Raw genomic sequence first — 24339 nt, forward strand, 5'->3', positions numbered from 1 at the left:
CCGTCTCATCAGGAGCATGCCCAGGTGTTGTAGGGAGGCCATACAGACACATGGAGGTCACACACAATACTGAGCCTCATTTTGACTTGTTTTAAGGACATTACATCAAAGTTAGATCAGCCTGCAGTGTGTTTTTCCACTTTAATTTTTTGTGACTCCAAATCCAGGCCTCCATTGGTTAATAAATTTGATTTCCATTGATGATTTTTGTGTGATTTTGTTGTCAGCACATTCAACTTTGTACAGAACAAAGTATTTAATGAGAATATTTCATTCATTCAGATCTAGGATGTGTTATTTGAGTGTTCCCTTTTTTTTTGAGCAGTGTATTTCAAGAAGAGAAAAACAAGATTGTGATCTGATTTGCCTAGAGGAGGTCTTGCTTTAGAGATGTATGAGTCCTTGAAATCTGCATAAAACAAATGAAACGTTTTGTTTTCTTTGGTAGAGCAGCTGAAAAACTGTTGAAACGTTGGAAGTGTAGCAGAGTGAAGCATGGTAAAAATCACCAGATGTTGCCACAAATGCATTGGGGTGTTGCGTCTGTAGCTTAGCAACAACATGTGGCATCACATGCAGCATCGGCAACAGCTAAAGGTGGAACGTATAATGTTGCCAAAATAACACTGGTGAACTCTGGTTAAATAATATGAACGAAAACTTACTAACAGTTCAATATCTGGACTGCAGAGATGACACTTCACAGTAACATGTCCTGGATGACACAATTTGTTGTTCACAAGTACTGCTAGTCCACCTCCTTTACATTTGCCGCTCCTCTTTAAATCTCTGTCTGCTCGTATGGTCAGAAAGCCAGGCAGAGAGACGCTGAAGTCAGAGACATGATCCTGCAGCCATGTCTTAGTGAAACACATAATACTGCATTCTCGATACTCCGGCTGGCTCCTTTGTAGGGCTTGGAGTTCATCCAACTTGTTTCTCCAACAACCTCACATTGCCCATCAGAATCGATGGAAGAGATGGTTTGAACTTCCTCCTTTGCTCTCTTCTCTTTGTTCCTGCTCTGAATCCACGGCGACTCCTTTTCAATTCATTTGAGGTTGTAGCTCAAGTATTTTTTTGACCTTGTAAAAAAACGGTATTAATCAGGTGCTTCCGGTTGTAAAAAAAACAAACAAACAAAAACAACTTGTTGCTATGGTGATGCATCATAAGAAATGTCCAAAGTTAAAAAGTATCAGTAAAAATCCTTCCAGCTTCACAGCATCCAATACCGGAGAAGACAATTGTCCAAACAAAAAAATCTTATCCACCACAAGAAGAATTTGAGTTCTTTAAAACACAGTAAGACCTTTTCCCATGTGCCTTGGTTATTCTGAATTTCTTGGCAGTACTGTGATGGACTAACCTTTGTTTATTGTTTCTTCTGTGGGCTGTGATTGGGTGTCAGAAGATGTTTGTTGAGTGTTCTCCTCAGTGGGCGGAGATTCACCTAGCTTCTGTTCTTCTAAGCTTTCTGCTTTTAGGAAAAAATAAACATTGTATTAAAGTCTAATGTACAACATGTGCAATACAAAGTGAGACATGCTCTGCTAATAACCCACCAGTCTTCGGGTTCTCACTTTCATCTGTGGAAGGTATAACCTTTTCTTCTGCTGTAGCATTGGCTTTGTTGCCTGCATTAGGGCTCGTCTCATTTTTGGCTTTAGGTTTTGGCTTGGGCTTGGCAAACTTGGCTTTGTTGAGCAGATAATTCATTTCCCGTTCTAGCAGGACCAGCTTGGACTCGATGTCTCTGGACAGCAGAATTGGCCTCTCCCGTGGAGATCGTTTCTCCTGCTCTGCCACAGTCTCGTTTTTCCAAATCTGCAGCAGAAAAATGTCAAACATAAAGGCCAGATTGCCAGAACTAACACAATATGAAAGGACTAAAAAGCTTTTCATACTTGAAGCTTAAATTATAGCTTGCAACCAAGATAATAGACTACATTCAACAGAAAAACTGCCACAACTTAGTGAGATAGAACAGTTAAAGAAAGGTGTCCATGAACCAGCAGAAAAAACAATTGTTGAATTATGGAAGATGGCGGGAATGAAAATTATTGCGTTACTAGCAGTGGCGGATGCTGGTCTTTCAAGGAGGGGAAGCTCAATTTCAAGAATGCGGATTCGCTCATTTTGCTGTCAATCAAAAAGGGATTCAGCCTCAGGCAGATCATCCAATCATCATGCAGAAGCTGAGCGTCTGAGCCAGCCGAGGCCAGCCCACTGCCCCATAGACCCTCAGAAACGCTGAGCATCCAATGGGCGGGACAAAGCCCAGCATTTTTGCTTCGCTATTGAACTCACTGTTTAAAGCACTGTGAAGCTGCAGGAATGAGTGAGAGGAAAGCCGCGTCGTCACCAGTGATAAGAAGCTGATTCTGAACCAAAGTTGAGCGTGTTGTAGTGCATATTTAGTCAATGACATGTACACACAACAGTATATATTTGATCACTTATTTTTTTGACATTTTAGGGGAAGCTGAGCTTCCCTGGCAGTCTGAGAGCAATTGCCACTGCTTCAGGCTTGTAAACGTGTTTCTGTCTTCTACCAGTGAGCAGCAGAGTCCCTTCAAATCACAAAAATAGAGCAACACCCATTCACAGCTGCCAAGAGCAACAATTAATATGCACCACCTACTGTAGTTTCATTGATGACTTTTTCCAACATATTTAGCTCAACTTCTGTAAATATGTGGTCATCTTCTGGAATCAGTTTGGCACTCCTGTAAAAGAAAAAGAGCTCAGTCCAAACCTGCGTACAAAAAATGCTTCATACAGCTGTGTTCAAAATAGTAAAAAAAAAAAAAAAGTTTCCATTTTAAGACATTTTCTTTCTATGGAGACGAATGCAGTGAGAACAATGCACATTCCATTTAAAAACAAAAAAAAGAAAAAGGGATCAAATGTGTGAGGAAAATAAAAAATATGCTGTTCCCAAACAGCTGTGTCAAAATCTATATTTACAAACTCAAAGTTTTACAGTAGAACTGAAAAATGCTCCAAGATTTAACTTTTCTGTTCTCAGAACTTCACATCTGTGATCAACATCTGGCAACCACAAACAGGTATTCCAGTAAAGCATGATGGAACCACATTCCACAATTTCACTACATTTCTTGGTTTTGCCTTCAGAACAGCATGTTTGATGTTTTCTTTGGATTAAGTTCTAGGGACTGCGCTTCATAATGGTAATGTTGTTGGTCTGGAACCAAAATACTGCTCACTTATTGGCAAATTTTTGTGTAAAAAGGCAACATAGCAATTTAAAGTATTTTGATGTATTCAAATATGTGCAAAACAATATGCTGATAGCTTGGCTACAAATAGCCATCTTATAATTGCTACAGTATAAACAGTTAAACGGTACACATGAGCTGATGATTGGCTGAGTCTTTGTCATTTTGGCTATTCTTTGATGCATTGAAATAGTCTATTTTCTTCCATATCTTTCTTGATTTGGCCTCCATTGTAAAGCATTTACAAACCATTTCAGCTGAGCAGCCCATTATTTGTGCCGTTATACTGCCTCTCTTTAAAATTCAAGTATGCCATTCTTCTAAATAATGTCTGGAATGATCCATTTTACTCCAATTTTTAGAAAGATATGCACCATAACCAGCTTATACTGCTTCCTTCGACCTTTGTTCGACTGATATTTTAAACAGCTTTCTTACGTTGCCCAGCTGTACACCCACCTGAGGAAGAACGCCGATGTGTTGAGCATGTTGTCGAGGGTAGTTAGGAGTTCTGGCCACTTCCTCCGCTCCTCAACTCGGAAAAACATGTCCTTACACAGGCTTTTAAGATGAGACAGCTTCTCTCTGAGCTCCTTGGTGGTGGCGGTGTAGCCCTCTTCATCCATCCAATCGGAAGCATCCCTCAGCTTGGTTAAGATCTGCTCCTGTTCCTCCTCTGTCACAACATGCTGGTGATCCTCCTGGTAAAGCTTTTCCTGCACACATAAAGCAAACATAGCTACTTTATTCATATTGGGTCTTAATCAGGCTAAATACTTTTATGACAATAATTGTTTAGCTTCTGTCACTTACCTGTGTCTCAAAGATAAAGGCTTCCAGACTGTTAAGAACCTTCTCCCTTTCTTGCTTTGCTAGATCTCTGTCAGTCAAATCCTGTAACCTGAAAAGACCAAATCATTGGTTTTACAGATTAAACAGACAACACAATATAAGAATTAAGAATTTAGAACATTTACTTCTTTTTGGAGGAAAGAATGTCATCAGCAGTGGGATCCACAACATCATTGATGAGAAGTTCCATCGTGACATCTTCAGATATCTTGGTTCTTTTCACTTGAGGTTTTTCCTTCTTCTCACTCTCTGCGTTTTCTGATTTCTCTCCACCTTTTTCCTCCTAAATGAGGACAGATAACATTTTTAACAACTGCAGCAGATGTCCAAACAGCTAACTATTTATAATTATTATTATTTTACCGGGGTCTCAGTTTTGCTGGTTGTGTCCTCTGACTTCTCCTGGCTTTTCTCTTCATTTGTATTTCTCCCAAAATCATCTTTAGTCTCTTTATCTTTGGCTTTCTGGCCCTCCTTGTTCTCCTTTGCAGATTCAGGAAGAACCTCTTCTTCCTCCTGAACAAAGAAAATAAAAAATACAGTGTGGTGAACAAGTATTTGATAAAATGACAATTTTGCAGGTTTTCCCACTTGCAAAGGATTAGAAGTCTCTAATTTTTATCATAGGGACTATCATAGTGACAGAATCTAAAACATAAATACAGAAAAATCATATTGTTACACAGCCAGGTTATGAGTTGGATCCTATTGCTGTGTGGCCATGCAGACTGAGGGACAGTTACCTGGACAGGTTCAGTTACATTTGTAGTAGGCTCAGAGGACCCTCCTCCAAACAAGGTGGAAATCGTGTTGCCCAGTTCTGAAATAAAGCAAATTTTGTTAACGGTTAAAAACTACAACTAAAATTTGCAAGATTACGGATTGGAAACGAATCCCTCAGGCAATTCAGAATCTGCCAGATCACTGCTGGGATGAATATTAAGGTGAAATGTAAGGCTCTTCAGCAGATTTGAACTAACTCTAAGTTAATGGACCATACACTTTGAAGGTTTTGCTGCCTCCACATCGTTTTGCTATGAGGTGTAATCTTGTCAGAAAAAAAAAAAAAAGCGCTTTGGACCTAGTTTTTAAGTCTTCTGAAATAAGAATAGCACTCATTAGTTAATAGCACTTTTTCAGTGGAGATCAGTCTACGTATGCATGGTGTGGTTCTGAAACTGTCAAGTCTTCATCAAAGAAACAGCCTGAGGAAGAAACTGTCTTTGTGGCGGCTGGTTCTAGCAGACAGCGCTCTTTAGTGCCACCCGAAGGTAAATGCCTAAGTTTATGTGCAGGGTGAGTGGGGTCTGCAGAGATTTTAGCAGCTCTTTTTCTGACCCTAGACCTGTATAAGTCCTGGATGGAGGGAAGGTCAGTCTTGATTATTCGTTGCAGTCTGGACCTGTCCTGTTTTGTGGATGAACCAAACCACACTGAGATGGATGAAGACAGGACAGACTGAATGATAGCAGTGTAGAAGATGACCAGCAGCTCCTGTGGAAGGTTGAACTTCTTGAGTTGCCTCAGGAAGTCCAGTCTCTGCTGGGCCTTTTTTTGAACATTGTTTGTGTAAGGACTATCTCAAGTTTCGAGAAGTGGTGGTTCCTAGGAACCGGAAGTGTTCCACAGTTAACCCATGTAAGGTTAACAGGAAAAAACGAGAGAGACGCAGAGGGAGAGCAAAGTGTACTGTAGTCAAATTCCTTGTTTGTGTGCACAAACTTGGTAAATGGACTGAACTTATATAGCGCTTTTCCAGTCATAAAGTTTTTCCAGCTCAAAGTGCTTTACACTAGAGCCACATTCACCCAATCGCACTCACTAACCCTCACACATTCATACACCGATACGCAGATCGGTAGGCAACTTGAGGTTAAGTGCCTTGCCCAGGGGCACATCAACCTATGGCAGGAGGAAGCTGGAATCGAACCCACAACCTTCTGATTGCAAGACGACTACTCTTCCTACTGAGCCACAGTCGCCTCAATAAAGCCGATTCTGATCTGATTGGTGGAGAACAGATGATTGGTTAAACCAAATTTCACCCCCGTCATGTGTTTCTACTGAATAAACCAGATAAAACAGATCATTAATTGTTCAGCAATTGCTCATGATGATGGTGACTTAAAAAATAAAATAATGGAAATCTAAAAAATAAATAAAAATTACTACCACTTACTAGTTAAAGTAGATTCCTCTTCCTTCTCTTCCACAATTGTCTCAAAGACAGACTCCACCTGTAGAAGGAATAATACACTGTATTTTATTGAACTGAATTTGACCTTCTCCTGCACCTTTCAGTAAAGCATCAAAACTGCAATGGAATCTGCAAACATTCAGAACTGAAGAACAATTGGAGGAAAATACACTGCCTCCATCAGGGAGTCTTAAGACAGTTCCTGGAAGGATTATGGGCAGAAATGACCAGAAATATTTCCCATGAAAGACAAACATTTTTAATCACACTGTCAAATCTTACACGAGAACTGATATGTTCCTAATATCAAACATCATCGCTAAGCAAGCTACATACCGTAAAATGAATGCAATGGCTCTATCTGACCATGCAGCTATAGATTACATTTGGAGAGAAACGGGAAATGGAGACATCACTGGTGTCTAATGAGACATTTAACTTTTATAGGATGATCTCCAGTTCTTTTCTGAAAAACATGGGTAGTACCGAAACAAAATCAATTTGATGGGAAGCATGAAAAGCCTTTATTAAGAGAAAAATCAAAGCATATGCATGTAAGAGCAAGGGGGAAGATATGGGCGAGATTAAGCAATAGGAGACTACTATAGGAGTACCGAACTTGCGGAAGGTTTTTTGGACCAGAAATATCAAAACATTTGTAAACTGATGTTTGAACTCCAGGAAATATACAATTGGAAAGTAGAAAATGCTTTAGGTTTGCTGACTTCGTTTTATGAGGAAAGAGAAAAAAAAATGGCCAACTGCTGGCCAGAAAGTTAACAATGCAAACCTTGTAATTCCATACCAGCCATAAGAGAACACAGCGGTGACCACGACCAAGGAAATGAATAAAGGTCCTACAACAATATTTTCAGGCATTACATACCCCAAAAAAGAGCAACTGGCAAACTTTAGTGATCTAAATTAACCTAAACTGGCTCCTGAGCAAGCAGGCTTGCTGGGCAGCCCCAACGACCTCTGTATTTGTAAATACCTGCAATCACTGTCACTTTAGCACAATCACCTCCGCTACTAATTATACATGTTATTTTATATTTTTCTATTATTACCACTTGTTTTTGCACATATACCTTGTTCTTCTTTGATTGCAATTTTTTCATAACTATCTGCACCCTACAAGATCATTTCTCCATTGTGAGATCAATAAAGTCCATCTTATCTTATGACGGGGAATAATTCTGGACCAAGTATGAAGAAATGGGAAATCACCTGGGTTACACAGGTTTCCTGTCTAGTTTTAATGGCAGTTTACAGATATCCTGGCACTAGTGTTAAAAGAGATATATAATGAAAGATATATAAAAGTAGTACCAGCTATTATAGAAATACCACCAGCTATTATACATTCAGATCAAGTAGGATTTATGGAAAGTAGATCAATGAACAATGGATAATGTGAGGAGACTGTTACATCTAATTAGTGTAAATAAAGAGAGGGCCGAAGGCAATTTTTATTCGCAGCTCTGTTAAACTTTGGGTTCAAAACCTGATTTTTTTATTTTTTTTATTATGTCCTGTCCAGCAGAGTAGCTCAGAATTGTTGTCCAAGTGGCAAGAAAAAGCCCAACAGATTTACTTTCACAAGTGGAGCATTACAGCTAACGCTTTAAAGCTCTGCTTGATTTTTATAAAAGATACTTTATTAAAAAACAGCTTTGGGATTATTTCAATTGTTATGGACACGAAGTCAGAAATGAAAAGGAAAAAAAACAAGCACAAAACTGAGAGAGGTGGGGCAAAAACAGAAAGGGGAGAGGAGAAAAGAAAAGAATGGATGAAAGAAAGAAGGATGAAGACATACAAGATAACACCCTACATCCATATTACCAGCTTTTTTACCAAAAAGTGCACAGTACTTATCAATGCAAGATGTATTTAGTGGTAAATGCGGCTCAATATAGAACATTTGTGTATCTGTTAACACCTGAATCTAAACACCTGTGGGTCTGAGTGTGATCGTGCTTGTTTATACAAGGTTTCACCATAGAAATATGCAATTAGTGAGTATGAGGAGCCACAGACCTCCTGGACCTATTTAATTTCTATTTAATTTATTCAATTTCCCTTTGGGATTAATAAAGTACTTTTGAATTGAATTGACCTGGGATAGATACGGAGGAGATCCGAACCACAGACATCCAAAGGCCCCCCAGAGCACAGGAACCCCAGGAGAACCACAGCCGGGATTACAGCAACCCCCCCGGTTTTGTGGGGAAAGGGTTTTGGGACTTTGTTTGAGAATGACGCCTGGATGAGAATGGTTAGAAATACTGGAATATATACAGTGGTGTGAAAAGGTTTTTGCCCCCTTCCTGATTTCTTTTTTTTTTTGCATGTTTGTCACACTTACTGTAACACAAGTAAACACAAAATGCTGTTTTTAAATAATTATTATTAGTAAGGTCGAAAAAATTCCAAACCTACATGGCCAAGTGTAAACATGTGATTGCCCCATAAACCTAATAACTGGGTAGGCCACCATTAGCAGCAACAACTGCAATCAAGCGTAAACTTGCAATGAGTCCTTTACAGCGCTGTGGAGGAATTTTGGTCCACTCGTCTTTCCAGAACTGTTGTAATTCAGCCACATGGGTGTTTTTGAGTATGAACTGTCTTTTTAAAAGGTCATGCCACAGCATCTCAATGGGATTCAGGTGAGGACTTTGACTAGGTCACTCCAAAGTCTTTACTTTGTTTTTCTTCAGCCATTCAGAGGAGGAATTGCTGGTGTGTTTTGGACCATTGATCTGCTGCAGAGCCCAACTTTGTTTCAGCTTGAGGCCACAAATAGATGGCCGGATTTTTGGGTAGACAGCAGAACTCATGGTTCCATTCATCACAGCAAATCTTCCAGGTTCTGAAGCAGCAAGACAGCCCCAAACCATCACACTACCACCACATTTTACTGTTAATATGTTCTTTTCTGAAATTATTTTTCTCCCTTCATATAAAAAAACATTCATTTTTGTGTTTATTTGTGTGGTCTTTGACTAATATTTAGATTTGTTTGATGATCTGAAACACTTAAGTGTGACAAACATGCAAAAAAAATAAATCAGGAAGGGGGCAAACACTTTCACACCACTGTATAAGGAAATGTAAAGGTACATTTACACAACATATCATGCAAAGATACCATTGGACACCATTTAGACTGAACAGACCTGGACTTAATGACCCACTATTTTGGAAGTGTCAAAAGATACATCGTCTTTGGTAATGTCCAATAATTAGTGACTTTTGGTCATTTGTTGTACGTATTCTAAGTGGTTGGAAAGAATAGTACCACTTTAGTCTAAGGCGATGTTTCTTGGTGATAAAGAACAGATACCTAATATCTCAGGAGATAAGATTTGGTTATCCTGTTGTGGATTTCAGTAGAAGCTAAGGTTATTCTTATGCATTGGAAAAAGTCCACAGGCAAATAATGGGTTAAAATGTCTTCCTATGAATGTATGTTGTATAAATTAAGCAGCAGGGATATTACTACTGCACCAATTTGACAACAGCCAAACAGCAGGGTGATTCAGTTGTGTTCAAAAATAATAGCGTGTTTAAAAAAAACATGAGCAAAGCTCAGAATGGATAGAATAATTTTTATTTCCTTGCACTGGGAACACAACACATATTCTAAATCAAACCATGAAGAAAAATGTGATAATTTTTTTGTCAGATTACAGAAAATGAAGAAAAATTAACATTGTGCTGTTGAATAAAATGGCGGTGTCTGCAAGTTTCTTTAGAAACTGAAAAAATTACGGTATAAATGAAAATTCTTTATGATTTATCTTTCCTGTGAATCACTACACTAATATTTGTATAAATATTGTTTCTATAAACTGCTTCACATTTGTGATGCGTGGAATCGATAAAACTCTGGCATCTGTGAATTGGTTTTCCAGCCCAGGATGATTTGACAATATTCCACATTTTTACAGTTGAATTAAAGTCCGGGGATTGGACTGGCCACTCGAGAACTTTGATATTGTTGGTCTGGAACCAAGAAGCTGCTCCCTTACTGGTGTGTTTGGGGTCGTCTTGTTGAAACACCCATTTCAAGGGCATTTTCTCTTCAGCACAAGGTAACATGACCTCTCTTCAAGTACAGGTCCTTCTCAAAATATTAGCATATTGTGATAAAGTTAATTATTTTCCATAATGTCATGATGAAAATTTAACATTCATATATTTTAGATTCATTGCACACTAACTGAAATATTTCAGGTCTTTTATTGTCTTAATATGGATGATTTTGGCATACAGCTCATGAAAACCCAAAATTCCTATCTCACAAAATTAGCATATCATTAAAAGGGTCTCTAAACGAGCTATGAACCTAATCATCTGAATCAACGAGTTAACTCTAAACACCTGCAAAAGATTCCTGAGGCCTTTAAAACTCCCAGCCTGGTTCATCACTCAAAACCCCAATCATGGGTAAGACTGCCGACCTGACTGCTGTCCAGAAGGCCACTATTGACACCCTCAAGCAAGAGGGTAAGACACAGAAAGACATTTCTGAACGAATAGGCTGTTCCCAGAGTGCTGTATCAAGGCACCTCAGTGGGAAGTCTGTGGGAAGGAAAAAGTGTGGCAGAAAACGCTGCACAACGAGAAGAGGTGACCGGACCCTGAGGAAGATTGTGGAGAAGGGCCGATTCCAGACCTTGGGGGACCTGCGGAAGCAGTGGACTGAGTCTGGAGTAGAAACATCCAGAGCCACCGTGCACAGGCGTGTGCAGGAAATGGGCTACTGGTGCTGCATTCCCCAGACCTGGGCTACAGAGAAGCAGCACTGGACTGTTGCTCAGTGGTCCAAAGTACTTTTTTCGGATGAAATCAAATTCTGCATGTCATTCAGAAATCAAGGTGCCAGAGTCTGGAGGAAGACTGGGGAGAAGGAAATGCCAAAATGCCAGAAGTCCAGTGTCAAGTACCAACAGTCAGTGATGGTCTGGGGTGCCGTGTCAGCTGCTGGTGTTGGTCCACTGTGTTTTATCAAGGGCAGGGTCAATGCAGCTAGCTATCAGGAGATTTTGGAGCACTTCATGCTTCCATCTGCTGAAAAGCTTTATGGAGATAAAGATTTCATTTTTCAGCACAACCTGGCACCTGCTCACAGTGCCAAAACCACTGGTAAATGGTTTACTGACCATGGTATCACTGTGCTCAATTGGCCTGCCAACTCTCCTGACCTGAACCCCATAGAGAATCTGTGGGATATTGTGAAGAGAACGTTGAGAGACTCAAGACCCAACAATCATCCATATTAAGACAATAAAAGACCTGAAATATTTCAGTTAGTGTGCAATGAATCTAAAATATATGAATGTTAAATTTTCATCATTACATTATGGAAAATAATGAACTTTATCACAATATGCTAATATTTTGAGAAGGACCTGTATTTTGATATATGCAAACTGATCCATGATCCCCTGAATGCAGACTGGAAAAGAATTTTACTTTCATCTGTCCACCAAATGTTTCTCTTCAGGCCAATTAAAGTGTTCTTTGGCAAACTGTTTCCTCTTCAGCACGTCTTTTCTTCAACAGAGGGACTTTATGGAGGCTTCTTGCCAATAGTAATGGGACAATTGGAAAACGCCTTTGTAAAGCTAATCTCACAGATAACTTCACACCTTCTTTGATCACTCTTATCATTGGTCTTTGTTATTCTGACTATTCTTCGATCCATTCCAATCATAGTCTTTCACTTTCATCCACGTCTCTCTGGTGTTGCTTCTGTTTTAAAGCATTGGAGATCATTTTCCACACTTCTTTATTATTTTCCCCTCAAATCAAATTACGCTGTTCTTCTGATTAATGCCTGGAACAACCCATTTTTGTCAGGTTTTCAGAGAGAAGTTGCATGTACAACATTGTGTTGGCATCATCCTTAAATAAGGGTAATCTCATTGACTCCTGTTTCTTCACTGAATGAATGACTTCAGTAATTGAAATCCACTCTGCTTTTTTTTTTTGACCACACCTCTTTCAGTTAGATTATTCAGTTACACAGACTCAGGACTCTGCATATAAGTTATTTGCCATGTGGTAATATGATTTATACCAAAAACAGGGATAGATCTGGTTAGTTCAGTTATAGTAGTCTATTATTTTGAATACAACTTGATTTCTCCCACCCTGGCTCTTCCTTCTTATGGATTTCCACACTTGATGGTTGCTTCAGGTTTTGTAATCCCTTTTCATCCAGGTGCTTTAACGCTCAACCCTTTCTGTTAGTTTCTAGTCAGTCGTTTTTGTTTCTTTGTGATTTGTCTTACTATCTGATTGTTAATGATATTTAGAATTATTATACTGTTCCTATGAACAAATTAGATTACGTTTGCAGATTCTGTCCATGTTGGTTGCTCATCTGTGATGAAGAGTACATTTAAACAATGTGAATTTCTGGACACAAAATCCTCCCTTAGTGAAGTAGATCTCTCCATAACGTTTTCCCTTTAAATGCACAATGTTAATTTAAAGGGTGTTTACAGCTGGAGCATAAATTGGTAGAGGAACTCACCCGATCCAGCAGGAATACTCCACTTTCATCCATATTAAAATGAGCTTTGATTCCCTTTGACTCTGCATCTGCATGCTTCTGGAAGCTGTCGCCCACTCCAGACAGCTTGACTGTAGTCAGGTTCAGCGAGCCAAACACACTGCAAAACACAACCATGACCAAGATTACTCACAAAGAATAAAACATCAACATTTTAGCAAACTTCATTAGGAGATAAAAATGTACAAATATCTTTTTGGTTTGTATTATATTGGTTGTCGCTGACAGCAAAATTTACAAAGTTTTATCAGTCTCTGCTAGAGCAGAAAGTCTTAAAGCAAACCTGAGGTCCTCCTGACTTAGGAAGCTGAGGTCTCCATAGTTGATATTAAAGGCAAAGTCATCAGTGTAGCGATTGAAGGTAATGACTTTCCGCTGAGGGTAAGGCGCCATCCTCTGGAACAGGATCCGCTTGTTGTGTTTCAGGGTTTTGATCCCGTCTTCTTCCACCTCCCGGTTAAACTCCACCTGTAAGAATGAAAGCATTTTACTTCTGTCAGGTTTATTGATGTTATAGCACTAATTCACAACAGAAGTTCACTCAGGTTGCTAAACTCTAAAATACAGAAACATTCCGTTTAGCCAAAACAAAAACGCACAAAGTCCAATTCGATTTTAGTCCGTTCCTTTACAGCATAATAATTCGTAATAAAGTCTAAAGTATTCATATAAGATCACCAAAGCAAAGCACTTCATGAAGAGCTTAATTTGTCAATGGATGTCAATACAAGGCCAACATACTGAAGGAGCAGGTCTAACCTGAATAGGGAAGATGGCTGCATTTCGAACCAGGAAAGGTTTCACCTTGAAGGCTTTGCTGAGAGCAGCTGCCTGGTATACAGCACCCAACGCTGCTGCCTCATCTGCATTAATGTTTTTCCCCAGCTCCTCTCTGCAAACACAAACCAACTCAGTTCTTTAATGAAACATCACTGAATGCATCCCATTTAATTAAATTAAGTAATTGAACGTCAGTAAAATTGTGTTTACACCTACTTCCCCACAGCTTTGAGCAGCACTTCCTGAACCTTGGGGACACGTGTGGCACCCCCAACCAAAATCACCTGCTCGATATCTTCCTGTTGACAGAAAGACAACTTATAGTCACAGCTGTAGCACAAGGTAATCAGTGTGGGTCAATTGTTGACAATTTGCAGAAATATAAAATATTTCATTTTTATTTCAGATGCAACTTTTGTGCACAGATAACTTTTTGCCAGTTAGAAAATTGTTTAAAAATACTATTGTGACAGGGATGAAGGTACATATGTTCTATTAGACAGAATAAACTGCACTTTGTTAGTCTGCAAGTTAGTTGGATCTAAATGAAAGAAGTGCGAGAGGACATGCTGACCAGTTTCATATCTGCTGTGGTGAGGGCATCCTGCACTGGGCCGGGCACTCTTTCAAACAGATCAGCACATAGTTCTTCAAACTCTGCTCTGTTCACCTTTGCTTTGAAGTCTATATCATCCACCAAACCTTCTACCTGCAGGATGAGGGGAAGGCATGGCAACCAGTTAAACATGGGTCATGTTAAAGTAAAACACAGTGACAAAGAAACAAGTATTTATAACATGTTCAGAACTGAGCTATACATAAACTGACATTTGCAAGATATGTTTTATAGACTTGATAACTGAACTTATCTGTTCAGCTGTGTTTCTCACCTAGATGAAGCCACTTTAAGAGTTACTACTGCCTTTAACTTTTTACTTTTCTTTCACATAGAAAGTACTCCTGGATCAGTTCTTCTGTGTTTATGTTTGTCTGCTCTTCCTTCTTAAACCCCCAGTCAGTCGTGGCAGATGGCTGCTCACACTGAGGCTGGTTCTGCTGGAGGTTTCATCCTGTTAAAAGGGAGTTTTCCTCTCCATTGTCTCTTCATGCACATCCAGGAAGAGTGAATACTGCAAATCACTGACTCTCAGCCTCATAGCATAATTGTCCGAGTCATATTTTGGCTAATAAGACTCAAATAAATATGCTATGAGGCTAACGATATAATCAATTAGATGAACCTATAGCCACAGCACAGCATGCATGGTGCAGTGGAATTTTATATTTGTCAGCATGTGTGAGCTGATTAAAGATGTTCTTATTCATTCCATTTCATAAAATCTACTCTGACTGCCACCAAAACACTGCTATTGTTAGCAGCATGAAAAAAAAAAAAAGAATCAGATCAACAGAAACTTTACATGATGGAACAAATTTTATGCCTCAGGTATTTCATTTTTTACATCTCAGTAGTTTGCCTCATGGTTATCAGGTGGCTGTACTCAGTACTAATCCAGAATATTATACTGCTTTTGCTGGTCTGCAGGGTCATCAGTTCAGGTAGAACCAGAAGTATTAAAAGGAGTGACATGTTACACTTCTTTGTTTTCCAGAATTAAATTTTTTTGTCATTTTAAACGGCTGAGTTTGTTGTGGAGCACACACAGCACTGAGCCTCATGCATATGGATGCAGGATGTTCTCGGCTCACCTGGGCCATGAAGTCAACATTTGCACTCAGCACAGTCTTCAATCTCTGAGCCTCTTTAAGAAGCTTGGCCATGGCTCGGTGGTTGTCCCTCACATCCTTCGGACTCTTCTTTTGGTTGTTGAACAGCATAGCCAGGTGGTCTCGCAGTCGCAGGTCCATTGCAAAGCCCCCCAGAGTTCGATCAAACCTTCACCCAGACGACATGAAGCATACCTTAGTCTATGTATTGACTGAAGCCGTAAGCAGCCATGTGCATTAGCGATCACTGCACCCACCCTACTCCTCGGATCTGTAACTGTGGCTGGGTACCAAACTCTTTGGTTTTCACCGTCTGATATGAGACAACGGTGGTTGTCGTGCTGCCTGAGCCCATATCATAAAACATGACATTCTGTAATGAAACAGGTTCACACCTTTACTATCCTGCACTAAATATTGGATGAGAGGAAGAATATATCAGTCTGCATCTGAAAGATACAGACAACTCAACATATACTGCTGGGAGTCACCTTGGCTGTGCCGTCGATATCTTTCCTTCTGAAAACACCATAATTCAAAGCCACAGCTGCATTGTCATCGATGAGCTGAAGAACCTTTAGATCGGCCATCTGTGCAGCATGCAGGACTGCCCTACGCTCTGCCTGGTTGAAAAAGGCTGGGATGGTGATGACTGCATCTTTGATGGGCTGTTCTGTGAGTTTTACAGAATGACAGGAAAAAGGTGTCCTTGATATATTCTCAGTTTTTGGATTACAACCAATCATCTTTCTCATGCCAACCAACCTGCAAATTCCTGAGCCAGTTCACGTGAATAATTCAGCAGCATCCCCAGCAGCTCCTCAGGTGAATATTGTGTCTCTCTACAAGTGAACGAGTTAAAAACAGATCAAAAGAAACCAGTAAGAATCACCAGACTAAAAAAAAAAAAAATCTTGAAACTGATGTCCCCATATCTACAGCAGCATCCTGTACTGGTTTCATGATATTAGGCTGACAACAAGAGAATCATAACACATTTGCATTTTTCTTAGGCATACCACCTCTGTTCCAACAAATGACATTGTTCTTCCTCATAACACACCCAGTCCACTGAAACTTGCACACATTTTCCCAAACTTTGAGCTGACTGGATGCAATCTGCTGGGTTTCCTTAGATAGAAAAACTTTTTATCCAATTTGAATAAAAAGCTAACTCCGACTGCACTGTTCAATTGTTAGGATTAATTGGAATGTATGTACCTGACTGTTGCCTTGAGACAACATGTGTTGTGAATTGGCGCTATATAAATAAACTGAAGTGAAACTGAATTGAAATTGAATTGAATATGTTTTCTAACAGTTTCAGAATGACTCAACCGATTCCTCTGCTTCATAGAGGTTATGTTTCTTGTTAATCAGCTCAATGCAACAACTCAGAACCCCAAGGCCTTGGAATGCACATCACTCTTCTGCATATTTGGACATAATATTTTTTACACATGCAAACGCCACAGCAATTCCTTGATTGACTTCAGTTTATTCTGGAAAAATCAAACATTTAATTCATTACAACCTTTTGATTTATATTTTTGACATGAGCTTTGAAGGGAGTAAATGTTCTCATTAACATTTCAGTAGCCCAATAGAACCACCAGAGGGGGTCCTTATGACCCACAAAAAGAACATTTAACAACATTTTCTTCCTCATAATTACAAATGGAATAAAAGATTTCTAATACAATAAATGGATTCAGGTTCTTGTTTAGACTGAAGATGCAGAAACGCCAAACATTCCCAAAAAACCAAGCCCATTGTTTCAAATATTGTAGAGTGTAAGGTTGTTGATAATCTGCTGCCATTTGCAGTCATGTTTATTGATTGACCAAAATCACCAACCAGGAAGACCCAAGTCGCCATAGCAACAGGCATATTGTAATGTGCTGGCTAGGATTACTGTATTTATACTTTTTCAGTTGACTAAAAATAACCCACACTGCAGTTAGGCCTAAATGTTACATTGTTATGAAGTCCTTTTTAGGTCACAAATATTCTATAACTGAACAGATATTAAAGAGATCCACTTTAGGATCAGTCAAGAGGTGTGATGTGGAGAGGTCTCGTTTCAGAGCAACACCTGGGACAAAGCTAGTGTTAAAATTGAACTCTCAATGGTTCTAGCGGTAAATAAAATTGTTTTTTGTTGTCTCTGTGATTTTAACAAAAATACATAGCAGGGTTCTTATGTGTTGCAAAGTCAAATTCAAGCAATTTTCAAGGTAAATATCTAAGGTCTAACGTCAGGAATAAATTGCATATAGGCATTTATTTACTACACATCTAAAGTTAAAGTCCGATCTTAAGATTTTAAATTATTTTCTTTCGTCCAAGAAGTCCCTTTCTGAAATGAAAGGCATCTCTTCACAAAAAACAAACATAGAATCAGTGGTAATTAAGACAAAATTATTTGTTTGACAGTGCAGAGATTGTCATCGGCCAACCTCAGACTGAGGATGCAAGACCACACTTCCATGTGTGCTGCAAAATAAAGCATCATTACCCCAAAAAACAGACACACAGCTGAAGGCGGTAGTTTTTTAGGACAGTTAGGATGTTGTTCTTGTGCTTTCACCATCAGGCAGATATCTGGAACTGCTGGAATCTATTGTGATATGTGCCTTTAAAAACAAGGACCCCTTCTAGTTCCCACTCTGATAACACTCACCCAAACAAGAAAAAGTTTGGTTTCACAAGTTTGTTGTACACAAGCGCATCTCAATGAATTAGATTATTGAAACATTCATTTACTTCAGTAACTCAATTCAAGTGAACCACATTTAAAAAAGAAATGTTTGCCAAAATGTCAGAAAAGAAACAAAATTAATTAGCTTTTTTCTCATATTTCCAAACTCCCAACTAGGGGAACAATGGAGACTGGCACCAATCTCAGCGTGTACAGGTCCTTCTCAAAATATTAGCATATTGTGATAAAGTTAATTATTTTCCATAATGTAATGATGAAAATTTAACATTCATATATTTTAGATTCATTGCACACTAACTGAAATATTTCAGGTCTTTTATTGTCTTAATACGGATGATTTTGGCATACAGCTCATGAAAACCCAAAATTCCTATCTCACAAAATTAGCATATCATTAAAAGGGTCTCTAAACGAGCTATGAACCTAATCATCTGAATCAACGAGTTAACTCTAAACACCTGCAAAAGATTCCTGAGGCCTTTAAAACTCCCAGCCTGGTTCATCACTCAAAACCCCAATCATGGGTAAGACTGCCGACCTGACTGCTGTCCAGAAGGCCACTATTGACACCCTCAAGCAAGAGGGTAAGACACAGAAAGACATTTCTGAACGAATAGGCTGTTCCCAGAGTGCTGTATCAAGGCACCTCAGTGGGAAGTCTGTGGGAAGGAAAAAGTGTGGCAGAAAACGCTGCACAACGAGAAGAGGTGACCGGACCCTGAGGATGATTGTGGAGAAGGGCCAATTCCAGACCTTGGAGGACCTGCGGAAGCAGTGGACTGAGTCTGGAGTAGAAACATCCAGAGCCACCGTACACAGGCGTGTGCAGGAAATGGGCTACTGGTGCCACATTCCCCAGGTCAAGCCACGTTTGAACCAGAAACAGCGGCAGAAGCGCCTGACCCGGGCTACAGAGAAGCAGCACTGGACTGTTGCTCAGTGGTCCAAAGTACTTTTTTCAGATGAAAGCAAATTCTGCATGTCATTCGGAAATCAAGGTGCCAGAGTCTGGAGGAAGACTGGGGAGAAGGAAATGCCAAAATGCCAAAAGTCCAGTGTCAAGTACCCACAGTCAGTGATGGTCTGGGGTGCCGTGTCAGCTGCTGGTGTTGGTCCACTGTGTTTTATCAAGGGCAGGGTCAATGCAGCTAGCTATCAGGAGATTTTGGAGCACTTCATGCTTCCATCTGCTGAAAAGCTTTATGGAGATGAAGATTTCATTTTTCAGCATGACCTGGCACCTGCTCACAGTGCCAAAACCACTGGTAAATGGTTTACTGACCATGGTATCACTGTGCTCAATTGGCCTGCCAACTCTCCTGACCTGAACCCCATAGAGAATCTGTGGGATATTGTGAAGAGAACGTTGAGAGACTCAAGACCCAACACTCTGGATGAGCTAAAGGCCGCTATCGAAGCATCCTGGGCCTCCATAAGACCTCAGCAGTGCCACAGGCTGATTGCCTCCATGCCACGCCGCATTGAAACAGTCATTTCTGCAAAAGGATTCCCGACCAAGTATTGAGTGCATAACTGTACATGATTATTTGAAGGTTGACGCTTTTTGTATTAAAAACACTTTTCTTTTATTGGTCGGATGAAATATGCTAATTTTGTGAGATAGGAATTTTGGGTTTTCATGAGCTGTATGCCAAAATCATCCGTATTAAGACAATTAAAGACCTGAAATATTTCAGTTAGTGTGCAATGAATCTAAAATATATGAATGTTACATTTTCATCATAACATTATGGAAAACAATTAACTTTATCACAATATGCTAATATTTTGAGAAGGACCTGTAGATAGGATCGTTAGGCTTCCCCTCTTATGACGGGCTAAAAGTAATAGTCAAATCAAGCCCTGTCCTGCTTATTTAGCTAGAAGTTCATCTGCACACATCTCAAACGGCACAGACCAATGAGAATTAGACATGTTCCATGGATATGGATATGTGAGCTTCAGAGAACTTTATGCAAAGACACCAATTAAGGTAAGTAAACATCAGCAGTTCCGGATACAAACACAAAGTGGCTGTCAAGTACTTATTCAAAATTCAAGCAATTTGAAGTCCTTGAAAACACCACATTTCAAGGTTTGAAGCAAACACACAATCCTTGAAGAAAATTATTTGGGAACTATTTTTTTCCTCTTCCTCTTTTTAACTCTTCTGACATAGCTCCTATTTTAGAGAGGAAATATAAGAAGGAATACACAAATGTGGATATTCAAAAGAATGGAAAAATTAAAACTTACAGTGAGCTGTTGAAGTAAACTGTTCCTCTTACTGGGTCATCCTGCAGCTGATGCTCAGGAAAACGTTTCTGATAGATCTTCACCTGGAGGTTGTCATGCCTTTTACCCAGAAGGCTTTGGAGATGTCTATAAACCGTTTTGGGATTTTTCACTGACTGAAACACAAAGTCAGTGATCAATGACACCATATAATAGTGATGTGCATTCATTTTTGATAACTTATTGTACTTTGCAAGTGCAGTGATTTGGATCAGGATGACATATCTGAGTTGGTCTACCGAAACTGAAAGAACATACCACTCCTAATGCACTGTCTCCAAAGAGTCTCTCGTTTTCCTTAAGACACACTGCTGTGGGTGTTTTTCTTCTAGACTCCCTGAAGAAGAGGGAAAAAGGATTTCCATATCACCAAGTATCTCTTCAGAAAATCTAAACTTTTGTATACGTGCTTCATCGTGATTATCTGGCCTCATCTGATCATAAAGAAAACACCAGTTCCCACTCACCTGTTGAGTACAATCTCCATGGGCACTCCAGGTTTTACTATTGCCATTTTCATCCACTCACTCCCAAGGTCAATTGACATGACAGCTACAGTCACTACAAACACAAAGACAACCATTATATTTAGCTGGGAGAACTGGAGAACGTATCAATGCTTGCATTGATTAGTAAGGCACTTAGGTCAAATATTTTGTAGCCATTTATCAAGGATCAACCGTTTTGCGACTAATCCTTATCAAATGTACCAGGACGTTCTTTTTACCATCTTTGCATACTGAAGGATCATTACCTGTGAAAGGGGGGAACAGGGCTAGAATGAGGAAGGTGAGAGCAACCAACATCTGAACCCACACTCCCATGATGAGCTGTAAAGACAAAACGATTTCAGATTTTAAAAAGCATAACATGATCTAATTAGCTCTAGTTTGAAACAAACTACTACTACTGAAATAATATATATTGATTAATACAGTTATGTGTACAAAATACTGTGTTACTGTAATATTAATACAGAGTTAAGCAACAATGTAGTAGTAGTTGTCCATTGCTTATTGATGTTCTGCTGTTTATACTGCAATAGTTTGTGTTAGTTGGTTCATTAGTTTGTCAAGTTAGGCTGGAGTTGACTGTCTGTGCTTTTCCACAACCAGATTTTGTTTTATTTATTTGTAAGGGAGAGTTAAGTATAGAAGCCTTCTTTCATCAAACTGACTGGCAGTGAGCAGGAACTGACCCACACTTAAGACCAGCACATTAGTTGATTTCAAAGCAAAAATATGCTATTGTTCTTGTTTAATATCTCAAAAAGTTTAAATTCTCACATGCGCATGGCATTTAGTCCATTTATTTTTTTATGTCCCGGGGCATTTACAACATGCAAGCTCACTCTCACAGATACAGGTCCTTCTCAAAAAATTAGCATATTGTGATAAAGTTTATTATTTTTCATAATGTCATGATGAAAATTTAACATTCATATATTTTAGATTCATTGCACACTAACTGAAATATTTCAGGTCTTTTATTGTCTTAATACAGATGATTTTGGCATACAGCTCATGAAAACCCAAAATTCCTATCTCACAAAATTAGCATATCATTAAAAGGGTCTCTAAACGAGCTATGAACCTAATCATCTGAATCAATGAGTTAACTCTAAACACCTGCAAAAGATTCCTGAGGCCTTTAAAACTCCCAGCCTGGTTCATCACTCAAAACCCCAATCATGGGTAAGACTGCCGACCTGACTGCTGTCCAGAAGGCCACTATTGACACCCTCAAGCAAGAGGGTAAGACACAGAAAGACATTTCTGAACGAATAGGCTGTTCCCAGAGTGCTGTATCAAGGCACCTCAGTGGGAAGTCTGTGGGAAGGAAAAAGTGTGGCAGAAAACGCTGCCCAACGAGAAGAGGTGACCGGACCCTGAGGAAGATTGTGGAGAAGGGCCGATTCCAGACCTTGGGGGACCTGCGGAAGCAGTGGACTGAGTCTGGAGTAGAAACATCCAGAGCCACCGTGCACAGGCGTGTGCAGGAAATGGGCTACAGGTACCGCATTCCCCAGACCTGGGCTACAGAGAAGCAGCACTGGACTGTTGCTCAGTGGTCCAAAGTACTTTTTTCGGATGAAAGCAAGTTCTGCATGTCATTCGGAAATCAAGGTGCCAGAGTCTGGAGGAAGACTGGGGAGAAGGAAATGCCAAAATGCCAGAAGTCCAGTGTCAAGTACCCACAGTCAGTGATGGTCTGGGGTGCAGTGTCAGCTGCTGGTGTTGGTCCACTGTGTTTTATCAAGGGCAGGGTCAATGCAGCTAGCTATCAGGAGATTTTGGAGCACTTCATGCTTCCATCTGCTGAAAAGCTTTATGGAGATGAAGATTTCGTTTTTCAGCACGACCTGGCACCTGCTCACAGTGCCAAAACCACTGGTAAATGGTTTACTGACCATGGTATCACTGTGCTCAATTGGCCTGCCAACTCTCCTGACCTGAACCCCATAGAGAATCTGTGGGATATTGTGAAGAGAACGTTGAGAGACTCAAGACCCAACACTCTGGATGAGCTAAAGGCCGCTATCGAAGCATCCTGGGCCTCCATAAGACCTCAGCAGTGCCACAGGCTGATTGCCTCCATGCCACGCCGCATTGAAGCAGTCATTTCTGCCAAAGGATTCCCGACCAAGTATTGAGTGCATAACTGTACATGATTATTTGAAGGTTGACGTTTTTTGTATTAAAAACACTTTTCTTTTATTGGTCGGATGAAATATGCTAATTTTGTGAGATAGGAATTTTGGGTTTTCATGAGCTGTATGCCACAATCATCCATATTAAGACAATAAAAGACCTGAAATATTTCAGTTAGTGTGCAATGAATCTAAAATATATGAATGTTAAATTTTCATCATTACATTATAGAAAATAATGAACTTTATCACAATATGCTAATTTTTTGAGAAGGACCTGTACAGTTAGGCCCAGAAATATGTGGACAGTGGCACAATCTTCATGATTTGGGCTTTGCATGCCACCACATTGGTTTTGAAATTAAACAACAAAAACGGAATTGAAATGCAGACTTTAAGGTTTAATTCAAGCGATTGAACAAAAATGTGATGAAACATGTAGGAATTGTAGCTATTTTTATACAAACGCTCCTCATTTCAGGGGCTCAAAAGTAATTGGACAAATAAGCATAACCCCAAGTAAAATGTTACTTTTCAATATTTTGTTGAGAATCCTTTGCAGATTGCCTGAAGTCTAGAACTCATGGACATCACTAAATGCTGGGTTTCCTCCTTTGTGATGCTTTACCAGGCCTTTACTGCAGCTGTCTTCAGTTGTTGCTTGTTTTTGGGTCTTTGCTTGTTTGTGGGGCATCTAATCAACTTTGCTGCATTTGGCTGAATCTAAGCAGAAAGTACAGGGGTTGGACAATGAAACTGAAACACCTGGTTTTAGACCACAATATTTTATTAGTATGGTGTAGGACCTCCTTTTGTGGCCAATACAGCATCAATCTGTCTTGGGAATGACATATACAAGTCCTGCACAGTGGTCAGAGGGATTTTAAGCCATTCTTCTTGCAGGATAGTGGCCAGGTCACTACGTGATACTGGTGGAGGAAAACACCCCAAAGTGGCTCAATAATATTTAGATCTGGTGACTATGCAGGCCATGGGAGATGTTCAACTTCACTTTCATGTTCATCAAACCAATCTTTCACCAGTCTTGCTGTGTGTATTGGTGCATTGTCATCCTGATACACGGCACCGCCTTCAGGATACAATGTTTGAACCATTGGATGCACATGGTCCTCAAGAATGGTTCGGTAGTCCTTGGCAGTGACGCGCCCATCTACCACAAGTATTGGACCAAGGGAATGCCATGATATGGCAGCCCAAACCATCACTGATCCACCCCCATGCTTCACTCTGGGCATGCAACAGTCTGGGTGGTACGCTTCT

At 39.8% G+C, this 24339-nt stretch overlaps 1 protein-coding gene across 2 annotated transcripts in view; it reads right to left on the bottom strand.

Annotated features, from left to right (window-relative positions):
• Positions 1-24339, bottom strand: part of hyou1 (hypoxia up-regulated 1) — a 32797-nt gene that overhangs the window by 5972 nt on the left and 2486 nt on the right. The window contains exons 2-23 of one of the 2 annotated variants that reach the window (XM_047379577.1): positions 21163-21238; positions 20876-20969; positions 20667-20745; positions 20370-20524; positions 16157-16233; positions 15883-16064; positions 15649-15764; positions 15374-15560; positions 14238-14372; positions 13880-13962; positions 13643-13775; positions 13167-13351; positions 12845-12983; positions 6274-6331; positions 4838-4914; positions 4458-4610; positions 4220-4377; positions 4056-4143; positions 3702-3958; positions 2645-2729; positions 1566-1827; positions 1370-1480 (exon numbers count right to left, since the gene is read on the bottom strand). In XM_047379577.1, the coding sequence (XP_047235533.1) occupies positions 1370-1480; positions 1566-1827; positions 2645-2729; positions 3702-3958; positions 4056-4143; positions 4220-4377; positions 4458-4610; positions 4838-4914; positions 6274-6331; positions 12845-12983; positions 13167-13351; positions 13643-13775; positions 13880-13962; positions 14238-14372; positions 15374-15560; positions 15649-15764; positions 15883-16064; positions 16157-16233; positions 20370-20524; positions 20667-20745; positions 20876-20969; positions 21163-21232 (2884 nt within the window). In that variant the 5' untranslated portion in view covers positions 21233-21238. The remainder of the gene's footprint in view (positions 1-1369; positions 1481-1565; positions 1828-2644; positions 2730-3701; positions 3959-4055; positions 4144-4219; positions 4378-4457; positions 4611-4837; positions 4915-6273; positions 6332-12844; positions 12984-13166; positions 13352-13642; positions 13776-13879; positions 13963-14237; positions 14373-15373; positions 15561-15648; positions 15765-15882; positions 16065-16156; positions 16234-20369; positions 20525-20666; positions 20746-20875; positions 20970-21162; positions 21239-24339) is intronic. The other variant, XM_047379578.1, reaches the window with a different exon arrangement.

Source organism: Girardinichthys multiradiatus, chromosome 11 (assembly GCF_021462225.1).
Source record: "Girardinichthys multiradiatus isolate DD_20200921_A chromosome 11, DD_fGirMul_XY1, whole genome shotgun sequence".
Classification (NCBI taxonomy): domain Eukaryota; kingdom Metazoa; phylum Chordata; class Actinopteri; order Cyprinodontiformes; family Goodeidae; genus Girardinichthys; species Girardinichthys multiradiatus.